At 35.7% G+C, this 17,376-nt stretch overlaps 1 protein-coding gene across 1 annotated transcript in view; it reads right to left on the reverse strand.

Annotated features, from left to right (window-relative positions):
* The window catches only part of zranb3 (zinc finger, RAN-binding domain containing 3), a 58,422-nt gene that overhangs the window by 33,712 nt on the left and 7,334 nt on the right, over positions 1 to 17,376 (reverse strand). The window contains exons 4-8 of the mRNA XM_082139940.1: positions 10,650 to 10,668; positions 10,388 to 10,566; positions 5,950 to 6,181; positions 1,891 to 1,976; positions 355 to 526 (exon numbers count right to left, since the gene is read on the reverse strand). Coding sequence (XP_081996066.1) covers positions 355 to 526; positions 1,891 to 1,976; positions 5,950 to 6,181; positions 10,388 to 10,566; positions 10,650 to 10,668 — 688 coding nt within the window. The remainder of the gene's footprint in view (positions 1 to 354; positions 527 to 1,890; positions 1,977 to 5,949; positions 6,182 to 10,387; positions 10,567 to 10,649; positions 10,669 to 17,376) is intronic.

Raw genomic sequence — 17,376 nt, forward strand, 5'->3', positions numbered from 1 at the left:
GAAAAATAATGCATACATTAAAAAAACTATTCAGAAATTATATTTAAAAAAATATATATTTTGTTTTATGCAAGTTTTTCCTTAGATTTAAGTTATTATTAGAATTACTAGTAAAAATTAATGTATAAAAGTAAAATCATAAATTAAATGATAAAATTATAATTATTATTGGGGCTATCAACTGTGTTACTTTAATACTATAAAAATTTAATATTGGTTACTTTGATAAATACCATGCCACTGACTTGATATTATATAAAACAAAAAAACATGTATTAGCATGGCACATATTCATGAACATAACTTTTTATATTCTGAACTGTGAAGCTGTGGGAACTTGAGAAACTTGCATACCTTGGCGGCATCTTTAGGAAGGTCGAAGGGAATTCGCTGGCGTATTTTGGGTGGCAGTTGAGTCAGCACCTGATTCTTGAGTCTACGAATCATAATCTCACTCAGACGTTGGTGTAACTCGTCCAAATGAGAAGCGCCGCGACAGTCCCACTGTCGTCTGGCCCCGAAAAACCTGCACAAGCAAACCAACAGGCGTTTTACTTGCACTTCTGCTGTATAGATCCACCTCATTTCACCACAATCCTCAGACATTATCATTGTAATGAGACCTTTTCGGTCCTAAATGTGTGTGTGTATGAGCGATTTAATTATGAATATTTTATATTTACTGCTGCATATACGAATGATTGACAGGAACTTGTGGGCGCGCTTTCGAGTGGCAGAGCTTTTTCCTCGGTAGATTAATTTGTACTCGGAGACCCTTGTGTGAATCGCTGTCGTTTCATTTCTCCACTGTAGATTTGATAAGAAGAACAGGGGAACAAAACTCCTCTCAGATGTTCTGAACACCTCTCATCTTCATGACAACTCAAATTTTGGCTTCACATTAATGTTTCTACTACACACACATAAACAAATCATAGCTCTGAACCAAAACCTAGGCAGCTGTCGACATTTTCAAATCATCATAGAGTTGTGTTACAAGTGTAACATCTATTTAAAAAGGTATTTACATTGTCTTTTAGGGATATGAAAATGTTGCCCGATAACCGATAATTCTTAAGATTTGAAAGCCGATAACCGATATATTGGCCGATAAATCTAAATTCACATGTAATTTTTAAGAGCCCAATTACAAAAACAAAAGTCTCACCATCAAAATCAATGTCGCAAGCACACAATTATAATGTTCTCATAATAATTTTATGTTGTCTATATGACAGACTTGGGCTGCATGTTGCACTTAACTCTATTTTTCTTTTTTGAAGTTATTCCAATCATATTTGAAGCAATTCAAAACCATCATGTTGAACATCTGAAGGAAATATTCCATTATTTATCGGCTTTAATATATCGGCCAAATTTTCTTTTTGGGCCGATAATGATAACATTAAAAATGAACATATATCAGCCGATAACGATATAGTGGCCAAATGTTAAGCAAGTGACACATGTATACTTCGAGAAAACAATCCCAGAATGCACTGTGATAAGACTAGTTAAAAAATATCTAAGATGGAAGTTGACAAGTCAATTTCATGAAATACTGAAAAACATTAAAATATCATTAAAATGAATAATAATGGAAAAATCATAGGATGGAACAAAATTGGCAGAACTAAATTTTCCACAAAACGAAATCTTTGAAAAACAATTTAATTCTATGATTATCAGAAAAAGTTGCCTGAGAAATAAATGGTAAATAATAATAATAATAATAAAATGGCGTGTAGATTTAGCGTCAAACAACTAGTTGCAAGTCTTCTAATTAAATAAATGTAGGAATGTTTAGTGTTTGGATTGTGCATGGCATTGATGCTTTTTATTAATTTGTCATTTGAATTCTATATTGCCGAATAAAATAAAAGTTTTTACTTGTAGTGTGCGTTGCAGTATTTTTTGGTGTAGTCGCTCCAGGTTCCAAATCTCCGTGGATACAAAGCATCAATTTGCATGAAAAGCTGAAAGAGAGAGGCAAGATGTCAAAACATCAAACAATGTGACATCATAAATGTCATATCTAGAACTAACTTTACAGTAGCAACAACCAAATGGGAAAAAATACCATTAAAAAGAGGGAGACTTTCATAGTTCTGACCTTAGACCTTTGCAATCATGAGTTTATTGAAAATCGGTCAGCAGATTTCTGTTTATAGCTGGTGCAAATGAATACTCTTGCTGATTAAAGCTGATTAAATCAGGTATTAAGTTCATAAATTGCAAATGTGTTTCCTCTAAGAGAAAGTCTCACAGTGCCCATTATGCTCAGTAAGCATAAACTAAACAGCGGTTATCTTGATGAATTAAGAAAACACTGTCTTTCATAAGAAGTCCAGCAAGACGTTTCAGGGGAGTTAGGGAAGCAATAGAGGATGAGACTCCCATAATATACACAACAAGGGTCATCTTGAGAGGTCTTTACTTTTTTTGTCCCGTGAACATATTTTCAATAAGGAAAATAGCAGCTCTCACAATATACTATGAAAGTAAACAGAATGTAAAATGAAGCCTTTAATATTGTCTTTATATAATGTATTGGTCAATTAACTGGCCATCAGTGACTGGTAGTACAGCTTTAAAAAACAATTCAGAGTAAACACAATATATAATACGACATGAATGAAACCGAGGCTGTGAAGAGCGGAATTATAGTTTGTTCAGTGGGCCTCATTCATAAAACAAGCAGAATGAATTTCATTTAAAATGTTCATGAAGCCATTTTTGCACTGAACTGAATGAAAGACTTTACATAAAAAATGGTTTTATGAACAGTTTACACAGAAATTCAGTCTGTTCTTAATTTTTGTCACGAATAATTTGCACAGATTTGTTCTACTCGTAAGAATCGTTTTTACAAATGATTTTTACATAATGGTTTAAGACCGATTTGCACACACATTTTTTTTTTTTCGTAAGAATGTTTTTTCGTAATGATTTGCGATTAAATTTCGTAATGGTTTTGAGAACGATTGGCACAAAGATTCGTTCTTAAGAATGGCTTCCCAAACAATTTGTAAATAAATTCTCAAACAAATTTGCTCTGCTTGTTAGAATGGTTTTGCTGAATAAGAAATTCATTCTGCACATAAGATGCTTTTTTTTGTGTGTGCGAATGATTTGTGGAGAAATTCGCTCTGCCAGTAAGAATGGTTTTACGAACATTTTGCACAAATTCGCTTTGCCCGTAAGAATGGTTTTCCAAGCAATTTGCAAAGAAATTTGCTTAGCTTTTAAAAATGATTTTCCGAAGTTTACACAAATTTGTAAGAATGGTTTTGCAAAGAAATTTATTCTGCCCGTTATTCAGGTTTTATAAACATTTTGCACAAATCCACTCTGCTTGTAAAAATGGTTTTAAGAACATTTACACAAATTCACTCTTCTCCTAACAATGGTTTTACGTATCGATTAGTAAGACTTGATTAACAAACGATTTAAAGAGAATTTCAACTAGAAATAACAAAAAAAAACATTTTATTAGTCAACATCTATGCATGCAACAACACAACATATTGTTGAATCATAATTTTTGTATGCCTCAAATTAAATGCCCGAAAATAAATAAATACGAAAATTCGGTTACACTTTATTTTTAAAGAGGTCATATAATGCCATTTTTGTACAAGTTAATATGATTCTTTAGGGTCTAAATGAAAAGTTTGTAATATACTTTAATTAAAAATTCTCATTAGTATTGTAACAAAACCCTCATTTTACCTGGTCAAAAACAGCTGTTTTCAGCACGCCATTTAAGTGCATGTGTCTTTAAATGATAATGAGCTTTGCTCACCCCGCCTCTCTGTTCTGTGGGGCGTTTTCACACAACACACGTGGAGTGTTGCCCTGACAACAGTTGAGGGTATATTTTGGAGAAAGAATGGCAGCAGGAGTCTCTGAGGACACATCTGTGCAACCGTCTCAATTTGAGCCGGAGTTGGACCCGGAACAAGATGAAGGCCCCGAAGAAGTTCGACAATTAAGGCTCGAGCAGGACGTTTCTGAATGGTTGGTTAACGTAATGTTACTTTGATCTATCTTTGTATGTACCGGCAGGGTAGAGTAGTGAGATACGAACGCTGTGTTTACTGTTGTATACGTTAGTTCATTGACAGATTGATGTTACAGCTAATGGTCATGAAAAACTTTTTACTTTAGCTTTATACTGACCCTCGTTTATAAAGCAGTCTGGTGAGAAATGATTCTCGCAAACATGAAAGCATTGACGTTGATCGTGGGGAATATTCCCTTCGAAAACAAAACTCAGCCACTGCGTCTTCAGCGGTTCGGATTTAGGAACATCAAAATGGCTGCTGTGTTCGTTATTACACCCAAGAACAGAACACCACAATCGCTTAGACGCCATTCTGCTCCAGCGTATCAACAATGGTGGACTATGATGACAGCTCGCTCAGGGCGGGTCTGTGTTGAAACGCTGCTGTCAATTAACAATCGTGGGAGGGGTGTCCGACTGTGTGACGTCACACGGTCAGACGGCTCGATTTGAGACAGGGGAAAATATATAAGGAGACAAAAAAAAAAAAACACTGGATGGATTTTTATCATTATATGATGGTTGTGTACAGGCACTGCCAACACACATTTCAGTACAATCAACTTGTAAAAGTGCATGTACCATTATATGACCCCTTTAAGGTGTCATTGTTACAGTGTAATTATATATTTAAGTACTGAGTAATATTAAGCAACTACATGTACTTACTATAGGGTTAGGATTTGGTTGAGGGTTAGTTGCATGTAAATATGCATAATTTACTGTTATTACTATGGTAAGTACATGTAACATATGTAACAAGGACGCTGTCAAATAAAGTGCCCTTGTTTTCGGTTCACCAGAAATATATAGAAAACTTATTTTCAATGTTTCTGCAGCTGAACGATTGACATCCATGTGCAGAACAATGTGACTTATTATTGTACCATCATTTTTATTGTTTCAATTTAAATATAGTGTCCATCCCGTTTAGAATCTACTAGAATTCAGAGGCCTGATTCTTGTGGTTCTAAAACTGCCATGAATAAAGATTAGGACATGAAAGCAAAGAGACAGACAATGTAAAAGAGAAGGCGATTGGGCAAAAACACTAAAGAGAGAGAGGAAGAGAGACAGGAACAGAGCGAGGACGAGGGTGTTTGTGCAAACTACAAATATTGCTGGCACACCTCTGGACAGAGTAATAACAGCAGAGATGAGCGTTGTGCTTTTGAGACCTCAGAAAGATAGCTCTCTCTCTCTCTTTTCCTTCTCATTCAGAGCTGTGGCTCTAAAATCACTTAAAATCCCCTCTTTTTTCCTCACATCACCCCTTGGTATTGATATTCCCCCTCAATAGAGGTCACTGGGTTAAATAAACACCCACGCCAGCGTAATATCGAAGCAAACAGAACAAGGTGGACAAAACCACATGAAATGGGATGTCACTGGTGCCAAATTACCGGGCTGTGTCGTATAAAAGGATAAACGTTGAAAACGATCTCTTGTTTGATTGATTAATTTAATTTCGCTGCGAGTGGCTCATTAGACCAGCGAGATAGTAACTGCGTGACAAATTCCAAGCTGTCACTTTACAAAAGAAATGGGAATGACTTTACATGTTTATTTCTAACGGAAACTCATGTGCCGAACAGGGAACTTCATTTAATAACCCGATTCTTTTATAGTGTGAAGTAGTACAATAGTAAAATAAATGATTTTAATAACTTAAGTGATAATATTCAGGACTTATCAAAACTTTTAGTTTATGATATTATCGTACTTGCAATTTTGGGGGACATGAGCGATGACTGGAGGATGGGAAATATGTCAGCTAATGACAAGATCTCCTCCTGGTTTAGCTCAAACAAAACCGTGCTGCATATTACCAAATGGCTTAATAAATCAAAGCAAATGACAAACAGATTTGGAGGAAACCGTACCTCCTCTGGTCTGCCCAGCGCCGGGGTGCCAGTCAGAAGGATGGCACGCTTGGCGTTCTGAATGATTGGCACCAGTATTTTACTTCGAGCTGCGTTGCGAGATTTCAGGTAGTGGGACTCATCCACCAGGATGACGCCGAAACGTTGCTTGTTCAGGGCCTCCAGCAGGGGGCGTGCGTCTGTCGTGAGCAGCCCGTATCCCAGTATTGTCACTTTGCTAGTGCTGATACTCCTGCAATAAATAAATAATTATAAATGTGCAACGGATTTATATTCACTTCCTCAATACCTGTACCTGGTCTTTTTGTGTAAGAGTCATCAATGCATGTAACGCTAAAAAAACTAAATGGCAGGTCTCCACCTCTAAAACAAGTTTCTGATGATGGTGACGGATGCAGGAAAAATAATATTAACCAATAATATCATGGTTAAATTTGCACAATTCAATCTGATTAAATCAAATCAAATCAAATCCCACCTGGTTCCATTTAGAAAATGTCTTCCATTGGTTCCATTACAAAAATTGCGTAGTGAATGTATGTCTGTTGTCTTTAAAGACTTTTATACACAATTTCACAAAATAAAGCTAGAGTTTTCAGCTAAGAGCAATTTACTAAACAATATCTAATTTTATTTACTGTATATATTGAATAACTTTGTAAAAATGTGTAGGATTTGTGTATGATTAAAACGTTTTTACGAAGAATAATTTTATCGGAAAATTTGCTACACATTTTAGCCTCACAGCTTCCTTTATTGCAGACTGTTTTAAAAATACCAGACGTACTTGGAAATGCGTCAAGTTACAGACATTTTGAGGATTCCGTTGTGAAATTCGCTTTTATACACAATATATACAAGGTATGTATATTTTCAAAAAATGTCACGCAGCATCTCCATGTTGTTGACATTTACAAAAATGTTGCTTGCACGGGTAAAAATACCTCAAAACACCGTTACAAAAATAACTATAAACGAATCTGGCCAGTTGCACTTTGCATTACTTTTTGGCAGCGGCTATTTGCACCAAGTGAAAATAGTATATTGGATGCTGAATAGGATCCTTGAATAGGATGCTATTTACACTTAGCATAAAAAGCAATAGATACTATACAGTAAGTGAAATTAGTGATATATTCTATTTACACTAGGTAAAAATAGCACTATTTTCTTTGCAATAAATGTAAATAGTACTTAGATGCTATTTATACTTATAAATAGTGGCAGATACTATTTGCACCTCAGTGTTGTTGTACATTAAACAGTATGCAATAATAGTATAGAGTGTAAATGATTATATTTATTCAAATTATTAAATGGATGCTGCCTTATAGAGCTGGTAAGTCCCGCCCCTTCCGCTAACCCCACTGGACCTCTAGGTTGAAAAATCGTCAATGCAAGTGAATGTGAGAAAATAATTATTTTCTGGTCCCGTTTGAATTTTGCCATGAATGTGAACATATGTTGTCTGTGAATTTTTAAGATAATTTTTCGTGGGAAGAATGCTACAATTTAGCGGGTAGAAGTTTGATACGGTTAGACTTTGTGTGAGAGCACTTTGTGGACTACAACCTAGTTTTTACATCAGACGGGAATCTGAAGAAAGAACAGCCCATTTGGTTTGAATGGTGACATTTGGGTACAAAACACACAGGCATCTCGATCTGTCTCCATAGATTATCGCAGCATTAGCACCGTGATTTGACAAGTGGAGGGAAAATGTGTTATGGGGTGACGTCACATAGGCGACATGTAGTCTTTCTCGTTATGTCTTTTCCACAACTGCTAGCCAAAGAATCATACAATATACTGACAAACTCGTAACATGAAAAATTATATAAAAAATTCACAGACAACATATGTTCACATTCATGGCACAATTCAAACGGGACCAGAAAATAATTATTTTCTCACATTCACTTGCATTGACGATTTTTCAACCTAGAGGTCCACTTACCAGCTCTATTGGGACAATAAAGCCCCCCCTACACCTACCCTTTACAAAAAAAAAAAAAAAAAAAACGTTATTAATAAACTGACATTAGACACTATATTCACTTTTTTTATATTTTCCTAATTTTTATTGAAAATAACTGCCATTCCGATCTGATATTTGATGGGGAAAAGGAGTAGAGCAAGTTCGGCGAATTCGAAAACGGGTCGATTCGCCTCAAAACTTTCTTCCACGTGCCTTACCTACTATTGCTACTGGTGACAATCCCGTGTCTTGGGCAGAACTATAGTGTAAATAGCCTCTGCAAACTACTTTTTTGTCTAAAACAAAACCAATATTTGCTCACAACACACTAGCAAGTCGTAACTTACAAATCCGTCACAGCAGAAACTGTGCACACGTAGACATATTTATAATAGTTTAAATTATTAGTGTTTTTATTGGAGCCACAAGGTCGTAAAAGCATTTTACAATCTTTGGCCTCACGGTTTTCAGTTACAGACTGTGTAAAGACGCCCAGCCGTACACTAAGAGGAAATGATGTTTGTGCACTATGAGCCATTAGAGTTAAAATATCATTCACCATGCTGACAGGCCTTCATCAAGCTCTGAGGGAGATGTTGCCATGGTAATGACTTTACAGGTCGGCTCAACCTCGGGCCAGAATTCTCAGGGTAAACAGAGCAATTTGTGAGCCTCTTTTTAGAAGCGTCAATAACAGGCAAAAAGACAACATGACCCTCTGACTGCATGGGCTGTACAATCAATCCCAGCATCCTCTGTGGAAGGGAAGAGCAGCTCTCATAAGCTCTCTCTGTATCCTAAGACAGAGCTAAAGTATTCTTCATGGAAGATTCCTAGCCGTAAAAGGCGAGATAAGTTAGGATTTGTTTAATATCTCTCCGGGGAGGTGATTTGATTTCATACGTCTGCGGTGTAATTTGTATTGCGGTGTAATTTTGTAGTCACTGAACAGATTTGACTTCTGTTTTGTATTTCTACAGGCTGAAAATCTGCAAGAATGGCGTTCATAACTTTCTAAAGCTACTCATAAAAATGTGTCACACAAAGAGGAGGGGAGAAAAGAAATCAAGGGATTTCTTCCTAACTTTTCCGGAGGCTTCTTCAAAGTCAGACTCAGTCATAAATTTCATGAATCAATTTTGCCACTATGATTAAACTCACACACAGTCTGAAAGAATCAATCTTTCATTTTGAGCAAAAAAAAAAATCTCTCGGCCACCAGCGCAGACGTTCTCTAGTACGGTCCACTGGATCCCAATGAATTACGAACCGATGTGTCAGGGACGGCAAAACAAACTTAAACGATCGATTGCCCAAGATGCCCATTGGGTGTTTGAATGTAGCAAACATTTACAAGACATTACATTTTCTCCACTTTAACAACATTAAGATGTTTATGTGACGTTTAATATTTAGATTATATGTTAATCTGCTGTTTTTAAGAAGATTATCAGATGTTTGGATAAAAATAAAACACTTAAAATAGAAAGCAATGTTTCGGATGGTTAGTTAAATATATGCATTAATAAATACAAATAATAATTTACATTTTTTTATTTATTATCTTTTGCATTTAAAATCTTTGACATTAAATATTAATTGTTTTATTTTAATTTTTAAATCATTCAATTATATATTAAGTTATAAATATAAATCACTTAAGATGTTAAAGGAACACTCCACCGTTTTTTGAAATAGGGCTTATTCACTTTCTTTCCTACATTTAGATAGGTGGGCAAATGCATTTTTGTCTCAGTGCATGCATTGTTTTAGTTTGACAGGGTCGGCGCTAGCTTAGCTTAGCACAATGAATGGAATCCTTTGTTGCCAGCTAGCATGTCCTGAGTAAAAGTGATATAAAAAATTAAAAAAACCCACCTAATTACTTCTTGTGGCCTGCGTATTCACAACAAGTACAAATAGTGATGCAGATTAACACTAGGCGATTTCCTAGGCAGATATTGACTTATATATTAAGGACTATATTAGGGGGAAGCACAGGCGAAGCACTGCTACTTGGGCGTGATATCTCTGCGCCCAAGTAGCAGTGCTTCACCTGTGCTTCCCCCTAATATAGTCCCAAGTCAATATCTGCCTAGGAAATCGCCTAGTGTTAATCTGCATCACTATTTGTACTTGTTGTGAATACGCAGGCCACAAGAAGTAATTAGGTGGGTTTTTAAAAATGTTTATATCACTTTTACTCAGGACATGCTAGCTGGCAACAAAGGATTCCATTCATTATGCTAAGCTAAGCTAGCGCCGACCCTGTCAAACTAAAACAATGCATGCACTGAGACAAAAATGCATTTGCCCACCTATCTAAATGTAGGAAAGAAGGTGAATAAGCCCTATTTCAAAAAACGGTGGAGTGTTCCTTTAACGCCAAGAATGAATTTCTCAATGGAGAAAATAAATGTGATTGTCAATTCACTTCCTTTCCAACTGATGTTGTCGTACATTGTATCGGTCTTGCTTTCCACCAAGTTGATGTCTCTGGGGTCGAGTTCAGGGAGCCACTTCTCCAGCTCTTCAATCCAAGGGTATTTGAGAGATGAAGGTACCACGATCAGCAGAGGCCATTCCTGTTTGAAGATATACGCCACGGAAATGGCCTGGATCGTCTTTCCCAAACCCATCTGATGGCAAAAATGGTGAGTGGTCTTAGGAGTCTCTGGGAAAACGAATTGGATCAGAGTAGAGAAAAGCAAATTGCTCTTACCTCATCTGCAATCATACACCTGCAAAAGAGAAATGAAAACTAATAAGGCATATCGAACTCACGCTTTCAGAGTTCAGTGACGTTGACCTACCCAGACTCCAGAACATCTTCAAGTCATTCTCTAAATAATTACCCTCTGTATCACGTTTTTAATTTCTTCCCTAAACCGATGTCCGGAGAGGCACGTATTGATCCAGGCAATATTGTGAAAGCTGGGCTTCCTAGCCAGTGCACATTGCTCAATATAATTTCCCGCACACCTGAACTCAACGACCAATTTCACACTGGCAGCCAGACAGCTTGGAAAAACTCAATCCCGAAGCAGAGCCGTGTGGAGCCCCATTGCAGCATACAGGGGTTTATTTAAAACGGCCATTCATTTTAGACCCCGATAAACAACTAATATAGGCCTTGAATCAATCAAGCTGCTCCTCTAAATTAAATTTAGCCAACATCCTGAGCTCAGCATGTTGTCGTTGAAGATATAAACCACTTGATTCCTAATCAAAGCAGCAACAAAAAGATCCATATTGTACACTTTCGTAGCCTTACGTTTTTCATTTTAAAATAGTCAACAAAAATGTGAAGAATGTGATCGTTTTACACCCGCTCGATAACCCTTAGAATTAAACAGGCTGTTTTTGTTACTATACTACAAAATCAACCAACTTTATTGTATTACCTCAACATTATACTTCAAAATATTTTGAACAATTTCAATAAATATGAAATTAAATGTTCAAATAGAACATTATTTGAAAATATTGAATAAATATTGAAGAGTTTAAGTATAAAAAGATTTATACAAACTATAAAAACAATTAAAAATATAAAACTATAATATTTAAATATATATATACATATATATATATATATATATATATATTATTTGCTTTTAAATTAAATAATCATAATATAATACTAAAGTGTTTATAATAAATATAACAGGAAAAAGGTTTGTAAAAAATATTTAAGTCTTATTCCTTTGAAATTAAATTAAATAATTAAATTGCAATTATTAGATTCAACATAGAATTTATTAAACAAACTTTTAGGCTACAATGGCCATGATTTTTTTCAGAAGCTGTATGACTTTCTTTTGTGGAACATAAAAGAAGATAATCTGAGAAATATCTCGTGGAGGTCAATGGTAACCAAAACATAACCAACATTCTTCATAATATCTTCTTTTATGTTCAACCAAAGAAAAAAAAAGTCATACAGGTTAGAAATGACATGTAAAGAAACAGAATTTTTCAATTAAAATTTTTGGGTGAATTATCCCTTTAATGGTTTTTTTTATTAATATGGATATATGAAATTATACTCTGAATAACTGTCAGTAGGTGGTAAATGTCTAAATGAGTAATTGAGTCATTCATTTATTCATTCAATTAGTTCAAACGTCTGATTCATTCAGGAATGAACTAAATGGCTCTTTTTATGAATGGGCCATTGAATCATTGGTTCACCCGATCGATTCGCTCAAAACGCGGATTCATTCAGAAATGAAACACTGTGTTGCTCGGAAACACACAACAGTTCTGCTCTGGCTTTAAAAGTAATATTTTGTTGGTAAAATTTAGCAAAAACAGTAAATATTGTGTTTAAAATATAACAATATTAACTTCTTATTTATTGACCTGTTGTGTAAAATCAATATCACATTTGCACTCATGCTATTGGGGACAGAAACATCACTCGTGTGATATTGCTTAACTATATCATATGATATAAATATAAGATAAAAATCTCCTACAGGGGAATTTTTTCCACAATCTTGAATTTTAGGGGCATTTAGGGCCTTTAAATCAACAGCCCATATATATATTATTTATATATATAATACGTAGACTATGACATCTCTGCATAGTACACTTGTTCAAAAGAAAATAACATAAAAGTGTTTTATGAACATCTTGTATCTCTTGCCTGGTGTTTAGTGTATGATAAATCTGCTAAGATCTAAAACTTCCTCGAATGCCACCTGAAGATAGATGCAAATAAATATGGTAAAACAGCCCACAACATTTGTCTATATCCTGGTGATACCAGTAAGCATCAAGACTTTTCTCATTTCCGTTCCTGAAATGTCACAGTGCTCCGCGAGTCGCCCGTATCCATTGTTCAAACAGCGGATCTACTCATTAGAGGGGAGATGTTTCCTCTTTTTCATCTCACTTTCTTTCTTTCTTTCTTTCTTTTTTTTTAAAGTAATGCCGAGAGACACTGATCTTCTGTGGATTCTTTCAGGGGAAAAAATTTAATTGCTCATGCGTCAGGCAATGTTCAAGGATTTACTGGGAAGAAGTGAAGCAGATACATGCAGGGCTACAAAATGAAAGAGCTTTGCATCTTTTTTGGTTTTTTGGTTTGTTTTATTTACTCTTTTTGGTTTATTAATGCGGATTCCAGCAATGCCTCGGTTGGCGATGACGTACGGGATGGTCATTATAAACACGCTCCCTTGACAGCGGCGCATTTAGCTAATGCTGATGCGAAATTTGCATACATTGTACAAATACAGCGCATTTTCCAAACAATACATTACACAGAAGTCTAATGCAGCAAAATGTATTGTAACAATTTTAGAAACAAATCCATATTAATTGATTCATTGATACAAACAAAAAGCATCAAGTATTAGTGTGTGGTTTTTTTTGGACATCATAGTACATCATGTTGAAAGTACTAGAATTGTTGTTCTATTATGAAAGCAACATGTAAATATTGTGACAATACCTTTTTGTATAATGAATTAATAAAAATACTAATAATATGAATAATAATAAATGTGTGTATGTGTACACACACACACACACACACACATTATATACTGTATATATACAGTATATATATAATATATATATATATATATATATATATATATATATATATATATATATATATAATAAATGTGAAAATTAACAAAAATGGCACATAGTGTCAATTCCTTTTTTAAATAAATGAATAAATAATAATAAATGAAACAATATAAATAAAGTATATATAATACATTTTTAAATATACTGAAAATAAACAAAAAGTACAATAGCATTAGTATGTTTTTTGAAAATGATAGTCCAGAATCTCTATAGAATTTCTTTGTTTTTAAATAGTAAAACACTAAAACAGCATTATATATAAAAGTACCATAGTATTAATGTCACTGCATTTTGAAAGGGCACAGATACTATTACTAAAGGTAATAAGGCATAAAAGTAAGCTAATTTAACCTTATGATATTTTTTATCAGTATCGATAACAGAATAAAGTGACCTCTTGAAATGTCTAGAAGCGACAGAAGAGCAAATAAAGATAAAGAGGTGAGAGACAGAGAGATAGAGAGAGACAGCTATGATGGCCATTTCATCTTGTTTTCTCCTCCCTTACTGTGAAAGGATGATTAACAGCCTCTGTCCTGCCGGTGGGGTTTTATTTTTTCTTGCCTTCAAATTGTTGGAGCACTTGCTAGCGCTGTGTAATGCGCTCTCACACGCCTCGAGTGGCTCTCAGGTGTGTGTGTGTGTGTGTGTGTGCGCCGTTTCACACATAAATCACTGTTCTTTAAATAACGGCGCTTGCAACCGATGCACCGCTGTGTCGTGAAGGATGGCCCCGTCTGATTTGCCTGTCAACAACACCGTGAACTTAATTCGAGCATGTTTTTAAATGTTACTGCTTCAGCTTGTGCAGTTTCCTAATTCACAATCGTGAAAATATATCAAAGCTAACCAACATAGACTGAAAAGTCACAAATCCAACTAGTCAAATATTAAAATGTATATTCAGCACATCCTTAATACCTTCTCAAGGCATTTTAAAACTAGTCCATTCACACCTGCTGTTTTTTTTTTGCTTGAGTCATTGCCCCTGACAATGAAGGCCACCGATAGAACTAGTAAAGACAACTTAATTTGCACTAATTCGCTTTGTTATTCCACTTTCATTACAAGCCTAATATTGAATAATCTCTTAATCTTCCTCCATGCCTTCATTTGCACTTCTGATGCAATTATAAGCGGCCGTACAGTATCACTTCTTTGCAAGCCTTCATCTCAGATCAATATCTATTGATCGTCTCGGCCACGGCGCTCGATACAGAGACAGATATAGCTTGGCTCCTGTGTGGCACATGGTGGCTGATGGTGTAGCGCTTTGATTGGTGGTTCAGAGTTCAGGGCTCATTAAACCGCAGTAATTGTGTCAGCACGGCGTATGCTAATCCGCCCTCGCATAGCGTTTCATCATCCAATATGATGAATTAACATGTAGTCGTAGTCCATACGCTGGTGCATTACAGCTTTATTAGCATCTTTGACGTGGTGTGAGGGTGTTGCGCGTTAGCACGCCGTTGATAAAAGTGGGTTTCTAGCTCTTGTGACGCACAGAGAACAAAATTTGCATAAAGCTAATCTGTGGAGAAAAATCTTAAAATAAACAACAATACATGCTGTACCAGTATAACCAGTCTAGAGGACTTCTACCACTGTAGAAATGCTTTATTTTTTACTTTTATGAACACCTTAACGTTACTACAGTAAAACCATGGTAACACTTAGCATTAGCCCCCACTGTAAACAAAAAACTAAATTTAAAGGGTTAGTTCACCCAAAATTTTTAATTATCCCATTATTTACTCAAGCCATCCTAGGTGTATATGGCTTTCTTCTTTCAGCCAAACACAATCGGAGTTATATCGAAAAAATGGAAGAGAATGGTATCTTAGATTTTGAAGCCCAAAAAAGTACATCCATCCATAATAAAAGTAATCCATACGGCTCCAGGGGTTAATAAAGGCCTTCTAAAGCGAAGTGATGGGTTTTTGTTAGAAAAATATCCATAATTATAACTTTATTCTGGTAACGTCTGTCCGCATATTCGCGAGAGAGTCAAGTTCCGGCCTATGATGTAGGAGTAGCGTAAGCTTAGTTGAGTAGATGCCCTCTCGCGGTTCAAACAAGACCTGGGCAACGAACTCCAGCTCCTCCGACATTTCTCTTTAAAAATGGTCATTTTAGACTTCTAATTTGTGACCGCTGTTGCACTATCCTCTGCGCTTCCTCGTTTGTCAATACGTCATACGTCGGGTCAGAGGTCACTCTTCCGCCGGAACTAGACTCGCATACGGCCGTTACCGGAAAGCCAGTGAATATAGTTTATAAAATTATAATTATGGATATTTTTCTTACAAAAAGGCATCACTTCGCTTTAGAAAGCCTTTATTAACCCACTGGAGCCGTATGGATTATTTTTATGATTGATGGATGCGCTTTTTGGGGCTTTTGGATACCATTCACTCCCATTATAAAGCTTGGAATCAGTCAGGATATTTTTTACTATAACTCTGATTGTTTTTGGCTGAAAAGTCATATACACCTAGGATGGCTTAAAGGTTAGTAAAATATAGATAATTTTTTGGTGAACCAACCCTTTAACTTTTTTTTTATTTCTGAAGAAAAAGATGCAAAAACCATGGTAACACGTTGCTACGCGGTTGCAAAGGTTTTTTGAATGGTTGCTAGGGTGTTTTGGGTGGTTGCTAGGTGCTTGTTTTGATCAAAAGAGCTCACTCCTAAGTCTTTATAATATTCTGATCTTTTGTGTCTATTTTACCAGACGAAAATCTTAGTGTAAGACAGTTTGAATGAGATCCCAAATTAATTCACTATATGATTTTACAGTAGTAACAATAACCGACTATGGTATTTTAGAGTAAACTGTGGTTACCACAGTGATTTTTCATAATCTATAGCCTTAGATCTAATACTTCAAGTAATGGCTGCCGTTCACCTTTTGTGCTTTCAAGATATGAAAGCAACCACGGATATCTATCTTCTCGACTGGTAACAAGCCGCTGATGAAATCTTGCTATAAACAGCACAGCGCAGCTTAAAACACTGCATCATCTGAGCAAGTATCGTGTCTCAGTGTGTGGTTTGGCTGTGCTGTAACAAAAAAAGAAGCAATTCTGTTTCAGGGGGATTATTGAATTGCAGAGAGAGAGGTGGGAGATAAAGAGAGAGAGAAAACGGAAATCAATGGTTTAGAAAACACAGAGTGGTTGTATTCTATTACATGAGGGGCACATCTACTCCAACCGCAAGGTAAAGATTCACACGATTAAACGAAACAGACTCTCCAAACACGTAAACAAACACAAACACCACTAAATACTTCCACTTCCTGCCTCAGTTCTCAGTGGCCACAACTGTATGCCACCAACTAAGTACAACAAATCTGTAATCTCGCGACTGAAGACCAAAGGTTTTATTTAAATACCTTCCTAATCAAAGTGACATGTCTCATGTCTGAATTAACAACCTGACACTGAAAACAACCAATTTTACTTCAGAATTTCTGAATGAAATATGGATATTCCAATAATCATGTTTGAAGGAAGATAAAAATATGATGTGACATTTAACTTCAACATTAGCAGGGGGGGGGGGGAAACGAGGTATGATTTGATATTAAACTAATAAGTAAAATGCTCAAAAAGAGGTGTAGTTCCGGCGGAAGAGTGACCTCTGACCCCACGCAACTAGACTCATGTACGGCCGTTGCAGAAGCCAGTGATTATAGTTTATAAAGTTATAAATATGGATATTTTTCTTACAAAAACGCATTGCTTCGCTTCAGAAGGACTTTATTATACATCGAATTACTCTGTTGAAGATGTAATTAATTCCAAGCAATTCATTACTTTCTTAGAGTAACTTACCAA

Source organism: Leuciscus leuciscus (genome assembly GCF_965113295.1).
Source record: "Leuciscus leuciscus genome assembly, chromosome: 15".
Taxonomy (NCBI): Eukaryota; Metazoa; Chordata; class Actinopteri; order Cypriniformes; family Leuciscidae; genus Leuciscus; species Leuciscus leuciscus.